The sequence below is a fragment of the Carcharhinus amblyrhynchos genome, chromosome 23, assembly GCF_965287045.1.
Source record: "Carcharhinus amblyrhynchos chromosome 23, sCarAmb.v2.hapA, whole genome shotgun sequence".
Taxonomy (NCBI): Eukaryota; Metazoa; Chordata; class Chondrichthyes; order Carcharhiniformes; family Carcharhinidae; genus Carcharhinus; species Carcharhinus amblyrhynchos.
Window position 1 is genome coordinate 12817152 of NC_137346.1, and position 17481 is coordinate 12834632.

General features: G+C 48.7%; 1 protein-coding gene across 3 annotated transcripts in view; it reads right to left on the bottom strand.

Annotated features, from left to right (window-relative positions):
• cluha (CLUH binding protein of NUMT mRNA a) overlaps positions 1 to 14963 on the bottom strand; it is a 97129-nt gene extending 82166 nt beyond the window's left edge. For 2 of the 3 annotated variants that reach the window (XM_080210368.1, XM_080210367.1), the window contains exon 1: positions 14850 to 14963. In XM_080210368.1, coding sequence (XP_080066494.1) covers positions 14850 to 14946 — 97 coding nt within the window. In that variant the 5' untranslated portion in view covers positions 14947 to 14963. Of the gene's footprint in view, positions 1 to 11656; positions 11783 to 14849 lie in introns of those variants that run through there. The other variant, XM_080210369.1, reaches the window with a different exon arrangement.
• Between the last annotated feature and the right edge of the window lie 2518 nt (positions 14964 to 17481).

A 17481-nucleotide genomic window follows, 5' to 3' on the forward strand; every position in this document is an offset into this window, starting at 1 on the left:
GACAATTTATTCCATTGACCCACCCACCATTTCTTTATATCGTGCTTTCCTCCCTGGTTTAGAGTATGCCCAATCTAAACTGTACTTCAATAAAAGTCAAACTATAATTCATAGTATGCCACTGTCAGAAATGGCCCAAGACGCGTTGTGTAAAATTTAATTACAACAATGTGGTACTCATTGACCTGTATCATTGTCAACCTCGTCCGAAACACATCAGGCACCACATGGTTTGAGTACAGGGATGGGACGTTTTGCTGCAATTGTATAGGGTGTTGGTGACGTCACACCTGGAGTATTGTGTGCAGTTTTGGTATCCTTATCTGAGGAAGGATGTCCCTGCTCTCGAGAGAGTACAGCGAAGGTTTACCAAGCTGATTCTTGAGAATGGCAAGTCTGTTATACGGGGAGAGATTAAGTCAGTTAGGATTATATTCACTGGAGTTTAGCAGAGTGAGAGGGAATCTCATAGAAACTTATAAAATTCTAACAGGGTTAGACAGGGTAGATTCAGAAAGAATGTTCCCAATGGTGGGGCAAGTCCAGAACTTGGAGTCATAGTTTGAGGATAAGAGGTATATGTTTTAGAACTGAGGTGAAGAAAAATTTCTTCACCGAGAGGTTGGTGAATGTATGGAATTCATGGCCACAGAACGTAGCCAAGGCCAAAACGTTGTCTTGATTTCAAGAAGAAATTAGATATAGCTCTTGGGGCTAAAGGAATACAGGAGGATGGAGGGATCAGGATATTGAATTCGATGATCAGCCATGATCAACAAGAATGGTGGATCAGACTCGAAGAGTCAAATGGCCTACTCCTGCTTCTAGTTTCTATTCATTGGTCAAGATCCCTGGCTCATCTGAATTGAAGCCAGGCCATTTGCAACCTGGGTGTATATCCATAACCCCAAGATCAGCTGTCAACCACATATCCAGTCCATTGCCAAGACCATAAATTTCACTTTTATAACATTGCCAACTCCAATCATGTTTCCGTTCAACGTACCTGGCACCCACATCTGCACCTTTGTCATCTCTTCAGGTCAATCTCTTGTCTTTCACCCCTACATAAATAGAACCTGAACTGGAATTGCCAAAGAAATATTGTGGCTACAAGAACAAGTCAGAGGCTATGGCGAATAAGTCACCTCCTAACTCCTCAAAGCCTGTCCACCATCAACAAGGTACAAGTCAAGAGTATGAAGGAATACCCCCCAATTACCTGGATGAGTGCAGCTCCAACACTAAGGAAGCTCAACACCATCCAGGACAAAACAGCCGACTTGATTGGGACCCCATCCAACACTTGTTATTAGCTCCACCACCGATACAGACCATCAGCTGAGAGTACAGTCTACAAGATGCACTGCAGCAACTTGCTAAGGCTCCTTTGACAGCACCTTCCAAACCTGTAACCTCTACTCTTTAGAGGGACAGCAGACACATGGGAACACCACCTGGAAGTTTCCCTCCAAGCACTCACCATCTTGACTTGGAAATGTATTGCTGCCATTCCTTCACTGTGGCTGGACAAAATCCTGGAACTCCCTCCCTAACAGCACTGTGCCACGTGGATTGTAGCGGTTCAAGTAGGCAGCTCACCACAACCTTCTCAAGAGCAATTAGAGATGGACAATTAAAAGCTGGCCTGGCCAGCAATGCCCCCATGAAAGAATAATTTTAAAAAATGCTCCTTAAAATCTTCCTCTTTGACTAAGGTTTAGGTTTCTGAGTCAGAGGTTCTCAGTATTTAGACATTCACTTGTGTTGCCATAACCTCCTGGGCTATGGTACAAGCACTGGAAAATAGGAATAGTGCAGTCAGATCATTGTTTACTGGCATGGACAGGATGGGCCGAATGGTCTTCTGGTGCTGTAAGCATCTATGAATCTATACACTCTGATATCTTCTTCCATGCTGAATGTTTTTAATCAGTATCATGGATTAAGTACCTTGGAACATTACACTACATTCAATGCTCTATATAAATGTAAATTACTGCTGTTAAAAACTACCACTTATGAAGGAAAACACTACAGTCATTTTGCAAAATGGCAAGCTTCTAAAAACAGCAATGAGATAAATAGACAGGCGACATATTTTCTTGGAGCTGTTGGTCAAAGGATGAATGTTGGCCAGTTCCAAAATAAAAGGTGGTTTGCTTCCAATTTGAATTTTTATTAAGATTTTCCCCACTAATCAAATTCTATGTCCTGTGACATAACCCGAAGCCAATATTCATCACCTTACATGGAATGGACTGCTGCACCGCCCGCCCTCATCATTGCCAATCGTGGAAAAAAAACCATCTGGTTCACCTGGTCTGGCCTACATGTGACTCCAGAGCCACGGCAATGTGGCTGATTCTCAACTGCCCTCCAAGGGCAACTACAGACGGGCAATAAATCTCGACCACATGAATGAATCAAATAAATCCTCACCAAACACTACAGCAAACAGATTAATTATAAATGAGATTGGGACTAATTTTTGATGGCTCCTAGAAACCAAGGACATATATTAAAAGATTAACATCCCAACCACCATTTAGTTGGGTTGACTTCTCCACCTCAAAAATTTTCCTCTTTGCCTGTAGACTGTAAACCACCCCCCCCGCCTCCATAGTATTCAAATGTGAAGCAAGACATGGATGATAAGATTGGTGCTCCACTGTGGTGAACATCAAAGCCAACCTAATCACGTTCTCACCGATATACCGCTTCAGCCAAGAGTGCAGGGCAGCAATCAGGAATAAAGACTGTCACAATCGACTGGTTTCACGGTTTATATTAAAATTCTGGAGTAGATTTTGGCTTTGGGAAGAACAAATTTGATAGGATAAGGTAATTAAAACGCTTTAGAAATTACTGGAACACCTCAAGTCGTGACAATTCAAAGTGTTCCATGTGTACTTATGACATCAGAGCCAGAAGTTTAACACTGAACAATGAGTGATCCATCTCTAGGTCTCTTGTTGGAGCCAGGGCATCTATCATTATCTCAATACAAGTGAAAAACTAGCCATTAAGACTTGTAATACTCCATTTGAGATATATTTATATTGATTACAGAATCAAAGAGTTGTGTTGAAGGTAAGAATTAAGTTACATTTCTATCGGAGGCCTCCAAAACCTTGCCATGTTATCATGGGCTGTGGAGGTTAGAGGTTCTTTTCATAAAATCCCTACAATGCAGGAGGCCGCCATTTGGCCCACTGAGTCCCCACCCACTCATCGACAGAGTATCTTGCCCAGGTCCCATCCCTGTAACCCTACATACTTATCCCTCTAACTCCCCCCAACCAACAAAACTTTGGACAATAAGGGGCAACTTACTATGGCCAATCCACCTAATCTGCACATCTTTGGACTGTGGGAGGAAACCAGGGCACCCGGAGGAAATTCACGCAGACATGGGGAGAACATGCAAACTCCACAGAGACTGACACCCAAGGCTGGAATTAAACTTGGGTCCCTGGCGCTGTGAAGCAGCAGTGCTGACCACTGCGCCACCATGCTGCCCTAATTTAGTTTATCTGAGTTTTTCCACAGAAGGCAGTTGCTGCTTTGGTCTAGTGTACCCTGCAGCCCACTGAGATGAGGAAGCAACGGGGGGGTGAATTGTAAGCAAGCCTGCACATTAGGCAGAGGAAACAGTAACTTTATTGTCCACCATAAGAATACAGGTCGGGGTTTGAGCTCAGCTTGGAGACTTAGGGCTCACATGAAGAGAAACACAGCTGGAAGATTTGCCTAGCTTGACCCCAGAGAACAAAACCTACAGTGCTCTTCAGAGTGAAAGGCTATTAGCCTTTTGGCAACTTGGAACAGCTAGAGAGAACACCTGCCAGGAATCAGACATGGGGCCTGCAGCTGTACAGAAGCTGTGACAGCATAGAAGGTCATGAGGAACCATCAGTGTGCCTGGCGTTTAAATCCCCAAACAAGAAAGTGGTTCCACATTTGGAGCTGAAAAACCCACAGTTGAGAGGTCTTTAAGGAAAATTGAAGGATTACTTCACCAAAAGCTACTAGAAGGATCTGCATGAAATCTCACTCTTTGGAGAATAGCTGGAACACAGAGGATGAAAGTGACTTCCAAGGAGCTGCAGCATATCCTTGGATGGGTGCCAGGAAAACTGAATTAACTTTAGGATTTCATAAGATGTGGGAATTGTGTTGGGGTGAGGGGAGTAAGCAAGGGAGAGTAAAAGTAAGACTTGATACATAGCGTTCATAAGTATAAACTAGTGTTAATAGTGTTTGCTTTTATTTAATTTTATATATTAAGTCTGTTTTTATTTAAAATCATGAAATCTTGCAACATACTTTGGTATGTTGGTCCACTTTGGTAGGAATAATGGTAGGAAGGACCATTACTTACGGGGCGAAAAACTGCAGCAGGCGACGGTGCAGAGGGACCTCGGGGTCCTTGTGCATGAGTCGCAAAAACCCAGCCTGCAGGTGCAGCAGGTGGTCAGGAAGGCGAATGGGATGCTGGCCTTCATAGTGAGGGGGATTGAATATAAAAGTAGGGAGGTCTTGCTGCAACTGTATAGGGCATTGGTGAGGCCGCAGCTGGAGTACTGTGTGCAGTTTTGGGCGCCGTACTTACGCAAGGATATTTTGGCCTTGGAGGGAGTGCAGAGGAGGTTTACTAGGCTGATACCGGAGTTGAGGGGGTTGAGCTATGAGGAGAGGCTGAATAAACTAGGCTTGTACTCGTTAGAGTTTAGAAGAATGAGGGGAGATCTCATTGAGACGTATAAGATGATGAATGGGATGGATAGGATGGAGGCTCTTCCCGCTCAGAAAGGATAGTAGGACTAGGGGGCACAGCCTCAAGATGGGGGGGTTAGAACGGAGTTGAGGAGGAACTTCTTCACTCAAAGGGTGGTGAATCTCTGGAATTCTCTGCCCGTTGAGGTGGTGGAGGCTGCCTCACTAAATATTTTTAAGACGCAGGTTGATGGGTTTTTGATAAGCGAGGGGATTAAGGGTTATGGGGAGAGGGCGGGAATGTGGAACTGAGACACGACAGATCAGCCATGATCTTATTGAATGGCAGGGCAGGCTCGAAGGGCTGGATGGCCTACTCCTGCTCCTATTTCTTATGTTCTTATTATGTTCTTATACCGTGGGCAGCATGGTAGCATGGTGGTTAGCACTGCTGCTTCACAGCTCCAGGGATCTGGGTTCGATTCCCGGCTCGGGTCACTGTCTGTGTGGAGTTTGCACATTCTCCTCGTGTCTGCGTGGGTTTCCTCTGGGTGCTCTGGTTTCTTCCCACAGTCCAAAGATGCGCGTGTTAGGTTGATTGGCCATGCTAAAATTGGCCCTTAGTATACTAGGATGCTTAGGTTAGAGGGATTAGCAGGTAAAATATGTAGGTATATGGGGTAGGGCCTGGGTGGGATTGTGGTCAGTGCAGACTCAATGGGCCGTAGGGCCTCTTTCTGCACTGTAGGGTTCTATGATTCTATAATGTCTTTCCATTAATCACCAAGTGTTTGAGTTTCTTTAAATGTTAACTGCAGGTATTGTAACAGAATGGTAATGCCTCTTCCCTTCCTCCAATGGTTGGCTTTAGCCCAACCTGCCCGGTGAAAGCAGGGGTGGGGTTTGGGTCAGGGGTCCAATTTACACCCATTCCATGTGGCTATTGAAGTCAACTGTGTAGCACTGATGCTCCAACTGCAGCCACTGATCCTCGGAATGTGAACTTGAAACCTTCCTGCCTTACCTATTGGGGCAGGGGTGACATGCTTACAGGCTACTCATGTTAATATTCAGGAACATAGATGCTGTAATGTGCCGTGACTCAGATACAACAGTTTTACTGCAAAATGAGCTTGATTAGGACTATTTTGTACGAATTAATTTTTCAGCGCGAGTTACATAATTGAGGTCATATTTCGCATGACTTTGTGACTTACTCTCCAAAAGAAAATAATGTCAGAATGCAGGGATTGAAATTGCTGCCTTGGAAGGCAGTCAGAACGCAACATGAGGAATCTGGGCCAAGCAAAGCAGGCCAATGTGATACACAGTTGGATAAGGAAAAAAAAACTCCACCATTGGGTTACGTGATCTCGGTGGGGGGCAGGGTGGAATTAATTGCAGTAAATGTTATAAGACTGCACTGGAAGAAACTTATGAATGGGTTGTAGGAAAGTTAGTAATGGTATGGCTCAATCAACAGCACTCTCTCCTCTGAATCAGAGGTCACAGTTGGAGATTCGCTCTAGGACTTGAGCACAATCAAGGCCGACATTCCAGTGTGGTCCTCAGGGCATGCTGCACTGAGGTCTGATTTGTCCTTTCAGGTGGATGGGAAATACCCCATAGCCCTGCGGTGACCAACAGAGAGACCAGGGTGTTCCAGCCAATATTTTGGGGGGCATGGTGGTTCAGCGGTTAACACTGCTGCCTCACAGCAGGGACCTGTGTTCAATTCCAGCCTCCGGTGATCATGTTGAGTTTGCACATTCTCCCTGCATCTGCATGGGTGCTCTAGTTTCCTTCTATACTCCAAAGATGTGCAGGTTAGGTGGATTGGTCATGTTAAATTGCCCCTCAGTGTTAGGGGGATTAACAGGGTAAATAAGTGAGATTACGGGGATAGGCCCTGGGTGGGAATGTGGTCCTTGCAGGCTCAATGGGCTGAATGGCCTCTGTCTTCACTGTAGGGATTCTATGGTTCCAATATTTATCCTTCATCAACATTACAGACGGAGATTATCTGATCATGATCACATGCTGATGTGGGAGTTTGCTGTGCGCAAATTGAATGCGACCTTTTCTACACGACAACAGTGCATGTGTTTCAACTGCAATTAACTGGCTATAAAGTGCATTGGGGCAATTTGACATTTGTGAAAGATGCTATACACCAATACAAGTCTTTTTTTCTTGATCCACATTCAACCAGCCTCAACTCTGATGGGACAGGACAATGTGACATTCAGAAATGTTCACAGCTGGTATTTTTTTCCAAATGCTGGAAACACTCAGCAGGTCAGGCAGCAAGTGTGGAGAGATAGAACAACTGTTTCAGGGTTAACATTTTAGGCAATGACCTTTCATCAGAACAGGCAGTCCAAAAGGTCATTAACCTGAAACATTAACTTGATGTTTTCCTGTGCACAAATGCAGTGCCTGACCTTGAGCGTGTCCAATGTTTTTGTTTTACTTTCAGGCTACCAGCAAGGGTGGAATTTTCACCTCCCACCACAACTCTCCTCCTACCTTCCTCTAGCACCCCAAAACCATCTGCCACAAACACCCTCAATACAAATGGAAACTCCTGCCGAAGAAATGACTGGAACCCAACTGAGGATGATCCCACTGATACCTATCTATGCACCGTGGAATAGCCTGCTTAGTCTGTGTGCAAAGACAATCACAAGTCAAGTTCTTCCACAATACTGCAAATCACTGGGCATTCACTGTCAGGAGAAAAATTAAGTTTCAAAATATAAAATAACTGACGTTAACTCTGTTTATCTCCATAGATGCTGCCTGACCTGAGTATTGTGGGGGTGGCACGGTGACACACTAGGTCATAACTTCAGAAGGTACAGGAGCAGAATTAGGCCTTTCAGTTCATTGAGTCCACTCCGCTATTCGATCATGGCTGATGTGCTCCTCGTCCACATTTTCTTCCCTTCTCTCCATAACCCTTCAACCCATTACCAATTAAAAATCTGTCTAACTCCTCCTTAGATTTACTCACTGTCCCAGCACACACCACACTTTGGGATAGTGAATTCTGTAGATTAACACTGTTGCCTCACCGCGCCTAGAACCTGGCTTGGATCAGTGTGTGGCGTTTCCACATCCTCCCCATGTCTGCGTGGGTTTCCTCCCACAGTCTGAAAGATGTGCTGGTTAGGGGCATTGGCCAAGCTAAATTCTCCCCCAGCGTACCCGAACAGGCGGACTGTGGTGACTAGGGGATTTTCACAATAACTTCATTGCAGAGTTAATGCAAGCCTTTTGACACTAATAAACAAACATTAAACTAAAGCTTTTTTTTGGTTTTATTTCTGATTTCTTATTTGTGCTATCTTTATGGACTATTCCATAACAAGAGAAGTTACAGACAGTTATATTAAGCTGATCATTCTCTTCACCCTATCTGTAACTGCATCACTATATTCCGCACCCTCTCCTTTCCTTCTCCACATTGACACTATGAATGGTATGCTTTGTCTGTATAGCATGCAAGATACAATACTATTCACCGTATCCCAATACATGTGACAATAATAAATCAAAGCAGTTGTATGCTGCTGATTTGTGTTAACTAAATCCAGTCCAACCATATCAAGACTTAGGACCCAAGTAGACTACGTCACAATATAGACTTTGTTCACCTATCAAAATTAAACTAAAACCCAATTTTACAGCAACAAAAAAGCAAGATAGCTCCATATATATCTTACAAAGAAAGGTTGAACAGTTGGGCCTGTAAAGCTCAATGTCACCATGGCTTAAACCTAGGGGTGACACAGTGGGTTAGCACTGCTGCCTCACAGGTTCCATTCCAGCCTTCAGTGACTGTGTGGAGTCTGCATGCTTTCCCTGTGTCTGTGTGGGTTTCATCCGGTTGCTCCGGCTTCCTTCCACAGTTCAAAGATGTGCAGGTTCATAGAATCCCTACAGTGCAGGAGGAGGCCATTCATAGAATCATTGAATCCTATGGTGCAGGAGGCGGCTATTTGGCCCATTGAGCCTGCACCGATCACAATCCCACCCAGGCCCTATCTCCATAACCTCATATATTTACCCTAGCTAGTCTCCCTGACACTAAGGGGCAAGTTAGCATGGCCAATCCACCTTATGCACATCTTTGGACTGTGGGAGGAAATCAGAGCACCTGGAGGAAATCCAGGCAGACACAGGGAGAAAGTGCAAATTCCACACAAGTGCCAAGCTGGGAAATCGAACTAGGATCTCTGGCACTGTGAGGCAACAGTACTGATCACTGTGCCACCACGCTGCCCCAGTTAGGTGGAATGGCCATGCTAAAATTGCCCCTTAGTGTCTAAGGATGTAGATTAGGGGGATTAGCAAGTTAGGTACATGGGGTTACAAGAATATAGTGGTGGGTAGGCCTGGGTAAGATGCTATGTCAGTCGGTGCAGACTTAATGGGCCACGTGACCTCGGTCTGAACTGTAGGAATTCTATTGGGGTTTAGAAGAATGGGGTGGGATCTTACTGAAACATACAAGAACACAAGGGGACTTGATAGATGATGTTTCCACTTGTATGAGGGACTAGAACCAGGTGTTAGTCTGTGGAATTCTTTACCTCAGAAAGCAGTGGAGGCTGGGCCATTGTATTTATTCAAGGTAGCGTCATGCAGATTATTGGGAGTCAAAGGTTATGCAGGGATGCAGACAGAAAAGAGGAGTTGAGACATCAACCAAGTCAGCCATGAGCAGGCTCAAGTGCTGAATGGCCTACTCCTGTCCCCGAGTCCTATGCTCCTATTAATAATCAAGGCCTCACCAACATGCACATGACAGCCTGTCATTCTGGTGGAACAGCTTTAGTAAATGAGAGAAACGCCAGAGGCAGAAGGGCAACAATCGGTGCTTTCAGACCAACAACTAAACTTAATAAAAGGAGGATGTTTTCAACTATTCACTCAATACAGAACAATATCGTACATGACTTGCAGTTCTATTACACAAAGTTCAGTATTGCAATGGCATTTCAATGCTGCAAGGTGACGATTCAAAGTTTAAGGACCCGATGCTTTCCAGACAGGACTGGAAGCTACATGCCATCTTTGTAAAACCAACTACAGCCTACAATAAACATTTTTACAGATGGCACAGTGGTTAGCACTGCTGCCTCACAATGCCATGAACTCAGGTTCGATTCCCGGCTTAGATCACTGTCTGTGTGGACTCTGCACATTCTCCTCTTGTCGACGTGGGTTTCCTCCGGGTGCTCCAGTTTCCTCCCACACTCCAGAGATGCGCAGATTGGATGGATTGGCCAAGTTAAATTGACCCTTAGTATCAAGGGATTAGCAGGGTAAATACATGGGGTTATGGGGACAGGGCTTGTGTGGAATTGTTGTCGGCGCAGATGGGGATGGGCTGAATAGCCTCTTTCTGCACTGTAGGGATTCAACGCTATTGAGCAGATCCAGTTCACAGAATTCATAAACTGGGAACATGCTGAATTCACATGCTGCAGGAGGAGACTGTTCAGCCCACTGAGTCTAACTCTCTGACAGAGCTTCCTATCCAGGCCCACACCCTATCCCCATAACCCAATGTATTTACCCAGCTAATTCCCCTAACCTACACATCTCGCGACACCAAGGGGCAATTTAACATGGTCAATGATCTGCACATCTTTGGAATGTAGGGGGAAACCGGAGCACCAGAGGAAACCCACGCAGACATGAGGAAAACATGCAAACTCCACACAGACAGCCACCCAAGGCCAGAATTGGGGACTGAGGCAGCAGTGCTAACCACTGTGCCACTCTGATCAAATCACATCCAGGATCTTCTACTGGAAAAACAGGAAAGATGGAATTGAAACTAAAAGAGAAAATACTGGAAAAACAGGAAAGATGGAATTGAAACTAAAAGAGAAAATACTGGAAAATCTCAGCAGGTCTGGCAGCATCTGTAAGGAGAGAAAAGAGCTGATGTTTCAAGTCAAGGCTTTGACAAAGGGTCATCTGGACTTGAAACGTCAGCTCTTTTCTCTCCTTACAGATGCTGCCAGACTCGCTGAGATTTACCAGCGTTTTCTCTTTTGGTTTCAGGTTCCAGCATCTGCAGTAATTTGCTTTTACAAAGGTGGAATTGAGTCTGAACAGTGATGCCCTGCAGCCCGTCCCCACCTCAGTCAACGCTCAAGCCTACGTTTTATGATCGGTTTACCGCTTTTGATAAATTTAATGGGCGACTAGCAGAGGCACAACTTTGAAATCGAGGCCTCACCACGAGTGCTAACATTTAGCCCGTACAACTGCGCAGCACCCAGAGCTTGTGAAAGGTGCCTCAAATCAATTAAGTCACCTACATTATGCATAGAATACACATCTGTACGTTATTTCATAGAATCCCACAGTGCTGAAGCAGGCCATTCAGCCCATCAAGCCTGCACCGACAGCAACCGCACCCAGGCCCTATCTCTGTGATCCTGCTACTCTCCCTGACGCTAAGAGGCAATTTAGCATGACCAACCAACCTAACCTGCACATCTTTGGAGCATGAAGACTCCAAACAAACTCAATCCGAGGTCAGAATTGAACCTGGATCCCTGGCACTGTGAGGCAGCAGTGCTAACCGCTGTGCCACCGTGCTTAAATATTGCAAGTGCGCCCTCTCTCGTGATTAAACATGTGCAGATTTGACAGCAAATGGCCATGTGGAGTCTGCACGTTCTCCCCGTGTCCACGTGGGTTTCCTCCGGGTGCTCCGGTTTCCCCCAAAGACGTGCTGGTTAGGCGTTAAATTCTCCCTCAGTGTACCCGAACAGAGTGTGGCGACTAGGGGATTGTCACAGTAACTTCATTGCAGGGTTAATGTAAGCCTATTTGTGACACGAATAAACAAATAAACTTAAACTTTTAAGTTAACTTATTTAGCTTGCATTCAGCCTCATTGAGTACAAACCTTCAGTTAGAAGTTTCCCCTATCAGACAAGGTGCACACAGCTCACTGCCCTCTAACATGCCTGAAGGGCAAGTGCCAGAGGACAGGGTCAGCCTTGTGAAGAGGGGCTAAGAAAGGGGGGCGGAGGGCAGAGCAGCCATGGTAACTGGTTCATTCAGATCGAACTTTAACCTTTAACCCCCCCGCCCCCCCCGCTTGTCAAGGAGCTGCATTCACTTCCGGGGTCAGCATGAAGCCCCTGGAAGCGGAGCCCCCCTCCCCTCCAGCCACCCCCCCGGGAAAACGTGTCCCCCTCCCCGCCTGACAGCGAGCCCCGGGCCGGGCTGGAGAGGGAGCGGGGAGCCGCTCACCTGCAGCAGGCCCTGCCCGGGAGGGTTAGGCCGCTCCCGCAGCCAGCAGCGGCACTGAAGGTCACCTTCAACTGCCGGGGAGGAGGAGGAGGAGACCAGCTCACCCCCTGCTTCCCGGGCAGAGGGAGAGAGAGAGGGTGTCCCTGATCCCACTGCATTTAAATATCCCCCTCCCCTTCCTCAGCTACTTCCCACCCTGGGGAAGTACCCCCCTCCTCTGACCCCCCCGTCCTCTCCCCCCCCTCACCGCTCACTCTGCCCCCTCTCCCCCCTCACTCTGCCCCCTCTCCCCCCCCTCACCCCTCACTCTGCCCCCTCTCCCCCCTCACCCCTCACTCTGCCCCCTCTCCCCCCCCTCACCCCTCACTCTGCCCCCTCTCCCCCCTCACCCCTCACCCTGCCCCCTCTCCCCCCCCTCACCCCTCACTCTGCCCCCTCTCCCCCCCCTCACCCCTCACTCTGCCCCCTCTCCCCCCTCACTCTGCCCCCTCTCCCCCCCTCACCCCTCACTCTGCCCCCTCTCCCCCCCCCTCACCCCTCACTCTGCCCCCTCTCCCCCCCCTCACCCCTCACTCTGCCCCCTCTCCCCCCCTCACCCTGCCCCCTCTCCCCCCCCTCCCCCCCCTCACCTCACTCTGCCCCCTCTCCCCCCCCTCACCCCTCACTCTGCCCCCTCTCCCCCCTCACTCTGCCCCCTCTCCCCCCTCACTCTGCCCCCTCTCCCCCCCTCACTCTGCCCCCTCTCCCCCCCTCACTCTGCCCCCTCTCCCCCCCTCACTCTGCCCCCCTCCCCCCCTCACCGCTCACTCTGCCCCCCTCCCCCCCTCACCGCTCTCTGCCCCCCTCCCCCCCTCACCGCTCACTCTGCCCCCCTCCCCCCCTCACCGCTCACTCTGCCCCCCTCCCCCCCTCACCGCTCACTCTGCCCCCCTCCCCCCCTCACCGCTCACTCTGCCCCCCTCCCCCCCTCACCGCTCACTCTGCCCCCCTCCCCCCCTCACCGCTCACTCTGCCCCCCTCCCCCCCTCACCGCTCACTCTGCCCCCCTCCCCCCCTCACCGCTCACTCTGCCCCCCTCCCCCCCTCACCGCTCACTCTGCCCCCCTCCCCCCCTCACCGCTCACTCTGCCCCCCTCCCCCCCTCACCGCTCACTCTGCCCCCCTCCCCCCCTCACCGCTCACTCTGCCCCCCTCCCCCCCTCACTCTGCCCCCCTCCCCCCCTCACCGCTCACTCTGCCCCCTCTCCCCCCCTCACTCTGTCCTGACTCTCCCCCCCCTCACTCTGTCCTGACTTCCCCCACACCTCACTCTGTCCTGACTTCCCCCACACACACACTCTGTCCTCTCCCCCCCCCACACACACTCTGTCCTCTCCCCCCTCCACACACACTCTGTCCTCTCCCCCCTCCACACACACACTCTGTCCTCTCCCCCCCCCACACACACACTCTGTCCTCTCCCCCCCCCACACACACACACTGTCCTCTCCCCCCCCCACACACACACTCTGTCCTCTCCCCCCCCCACACACACACTCTGTCCTCTCCCCCCCCCCCCCACACACACTCTGTCCTCTCCCCCCCACACACACACACTCTGTCCTCTCCCCCCCACACACACACACTCTGTCCTCTCCCCCCCACACACACACACTCTGTCCTCTCCCCCCCACACACACACACTCTGTCCTCTCCCCCCCACACACACACACTCTGTCCTCTCCCCCCCACACACACACACTCTGTCCTCTCCCCCCCACACACACACACTCTGTCCTCTCCCCCCCACACACACACACTCTGTCCTCTCCCCCCCACACACACACACTCTGTCCTCTCCCCCCCACACACACACACTCTGTCCTCTCCCCCCCACACACACACACTCTGTCCTCTCCCCCCCACACACACACACTCTGTCCTCTCCCCCCCACACACACACACTCTGTCCTCTCCCCCCCCCCACACACTCTGTCCTCTCCCCCCCCCCACACACACACACTCTGTCCTCTCCCCCCCACACACACACACTCTGTCCTCTCCCCCCCCCACACACACACTCTGTCCTCTCCCCCCCACACACACACACTCTGTCCTCTCCCCCCCACACACACACACTCTGTCCTCTCCCCCCCACACACACACACTCTGTCCTCTCCCCCCCCCACACACACACACTCTGTCCTCTCCCCCCCCCACACACACACTCTGTCCTCTCCCCCCCCCACACACTCTGTCCTCTCCCCCCCCCACACACACTCTGTCCTCTCCCCCCCCACACACACACACTGTCCTCTTCCCCCCCCCACACACACTCTGTCCTCTCCCCTCCCCACACACACTGTGTCTCCTCTCCTCCCCTACCCCACCTCACTGTCGTGTCTCTCTGACAGGAGTCGCCACTTTGTTACACAATCGGATACATTTGGTAACAATCAAAGGCCGGGCCGCCCGCCGCCTGGATACAATGTGGAGCCGGATGGCAACATTGTAGCGCAGAGCAGCTATCAGCAAAAAGACACCGATTGCGGGGGAAGCGGGACTGACTTTCTCTACAAACGAGTCTGCAAGAGCCAAATAAAACCCTCCGAACACTGTATTCCAGCTACTGACAACTCCCCCTTCCCAAATCCCAAAAAACCCTCCTTCCAAATCTCCTCCTTTCCAAATCCTCTAGCAAACCCTCTCAAACACCAACCTGCTCTCTCTCCATTTGTTAATAAAAATTAAAATCTGGTGCAAACATGAATTGCGAACCTATAAATGGGGGTTTAATTCAATCTCTCTCTCCTCCTCCTCTACCCCCCCAATAACCCTCCTGGGCTATTTTGACCTTTACTCACCACAGTCACACGCCTCCTTCCCAATGTCATTTTCTAACTCTTTCCCTTCTCTGGTGTCGCCAGCCACCGGCGAGGTCTCGTCCGTTTTGCTCACCATCGTTCCTGCTCCCAGCTTGTCTCTCCCCCCTCCCCAGCCCCCCCAACCTCAATTCCCCCCGCTGCCCCCAACCTTGCGCCGAAACTGCAAAGCAGTTAAAAACTCCCGGTGCTGACACAGGCTAGAGCAGCGGGGACAGAGGGAAGGAAGGACGGTGCCGGCTCTGCTACTAACACACGTGGTGTATTTTTTTTTCTCTACTCTCAACTCAACCTCCGACCCTTTCCTTTCGGCTTACTGGGACTGCCTGCAATACGGCTGGCGAGACGCGCCCAAAACATAATTTTGCTTCTTTTCAAAACGGCAGCTCTCTCTCACACATGCAAACCTTCAATTTCCCACTTTTCTGGAGTAACATATCTCATTCTCCCACCCAACCAACAGCGCAGATTTTGTTTTAAAAAGTGAATTAACACGAACCCTCTCTCAGTTGCCACTAGCCGGTTTCCCTGACTTTTTAAACAATATTTTGACTGAGACTTAGAATCCCTGCAATACAGAAAGAGGCCATTCGATCCATTGAGTCTGTACCGACCACAATCCCACCCAGGCTCTAACCCCATAATCCCACTAATCCCTTGACCCTATGCATCTCAGGACACTAAGGGCAATTTTAGCATGGCCAATCAACCTAACCTGCACATCTTTGGACTGTGGGAGGAAACCCACACAGACACAAGGAGAATGTGCAAACTCCACACACACAGTGACCCGAGCCAGGAATTGAACCCAGGTCCCTGGAGCTGTGAAGCAGCAGTGCTAACCACTGTGCTACATTTTGGGAATACTTTTAACCTCCCCAACAAACCACAAAAGTTTATGGGAGAGCCAACTTGCATATAACTTCCAACAGCCAGGTCAACTGCAGCGTCAAGGATCTGTGGAATATCTTTTATCTCCAGCTGTTCTGAGCTGGAAAGACTTCAGTACACATTCAAATGTTGAAAAACGGAAGTTTTCCCACCCCTGTAGCTTATTTACACATTGGTTCACCCCCTAGGGTTTCACTGTTGTAACCTAAGGTGGTGTAACCTGAGAATATGTGCTGGTTTCTCTGTTCTTTCACATTTTTGACATAATTCACAGTGACAAAATGTGTACTTTTTTTAACTGACTTAAGTGTCCACGTGGATTTCCTCCCACAGTCCAAAGATGTGTAGGTTAGGTAGATTAGCCATGGGAAATGTATAGGGTTGGCGGGGGGAGAGGGCCTGGGTCAGATGCTCTGTCAGAGAGTTGGTACAGGCTCAAATGGGCCAAATGGCCTGTCGTGATTCTATAATTCTATTCTTTGTGAAGTTTAAATAAAATAATTCATCAAAAGTCTTGCCAAACGTAATTGGATATATACTTGGGAAAAAGCATTTCGGGGGCGAGTATTGGGAAAGATCATGAGATCGGAACTAATTGAAAAGCTCTTGCAAAGGGCCTGTCGGAGCAAGGTGAATGAATGGCCTCCTTATTTGCTGCCTGATTCTAGGCATGTGCAACTTTGAGTAGATGAACACTCAGAAACAAATTCAAAATATGGGGGAATAACTTGTTGGTCAAATGCAATGTAAAATTTTTGAACCAAAATGTAGATGGACTTTTCACCATAAAGATGGAAGCATTGTTAGCACTGATAACTGCATGTGATTGGAGATAACCGTTCAGGAATTGGCTTTTCTTCTGGTATTTTTATGCAAATTTTCTGTTTGGTAAATCTAGGCATTTATGAAAAAGTTAAAGCCCAGCGATAGAGTGCTTTGCTATTCCTTTGATTGACAACAACATGCATATGGTATCATAGTCAATGGTTGTATCACAGCTTGGTATGGCTCCTACTCTGCCCGAGATCGCAAGAAATTACAAAAGGTCATGAATGTAGCCCAATCCATCACGCAAACCAGCGTCCCATCCACTGACACTGTCTACACTTCCTGCTGCCTCAGAAAAGCAGCCAGCATAATTAAGGTCCCCACGCACCCCAGACATTCTCTCTTCCACCTTCTTCCATCAGGAAAAAGATACAAAAGTCTGAGGTCACATACTAACTGACTCAAGAACAGCTTCTTCCCTGCTGCCATCAGACTTTTGAATGGATTTAGCTCATATTAAGTTGATCTTTCTCTACACCCTAGCTATGACTGTAACACTACATTCTGCTGTCTCTTCTTTCCTTCTCTCTGAACAGTACACATTGTCTGTACAGCACACAAGGAAACAATACTTTTCACCGAATCCCAGTACATGTGACAATAATAAATCAAATCACAAGATTAATTATGACAGACAGTTACAGAGGAAGAAAGTGACTGTGCATTTCCAGTGCATACAGTAAACAGTTTCATTGTAAAGCTGCTGCACATGCTGATAATCAGATATTTGCATATCTTGAAGAAGAGTTATATGGACTGGAAACATTAGCACTGGCCAGAATTTTCCAGCCATTATGCCAGTGGGATTTTCCGGTCCCGCTGCAATGAATGAAGGTTTGGCTGAGCGCCAAATTCTCCGTCCTCGCTTGCAGTGGTGGCAGAGTCTGAATGGCCG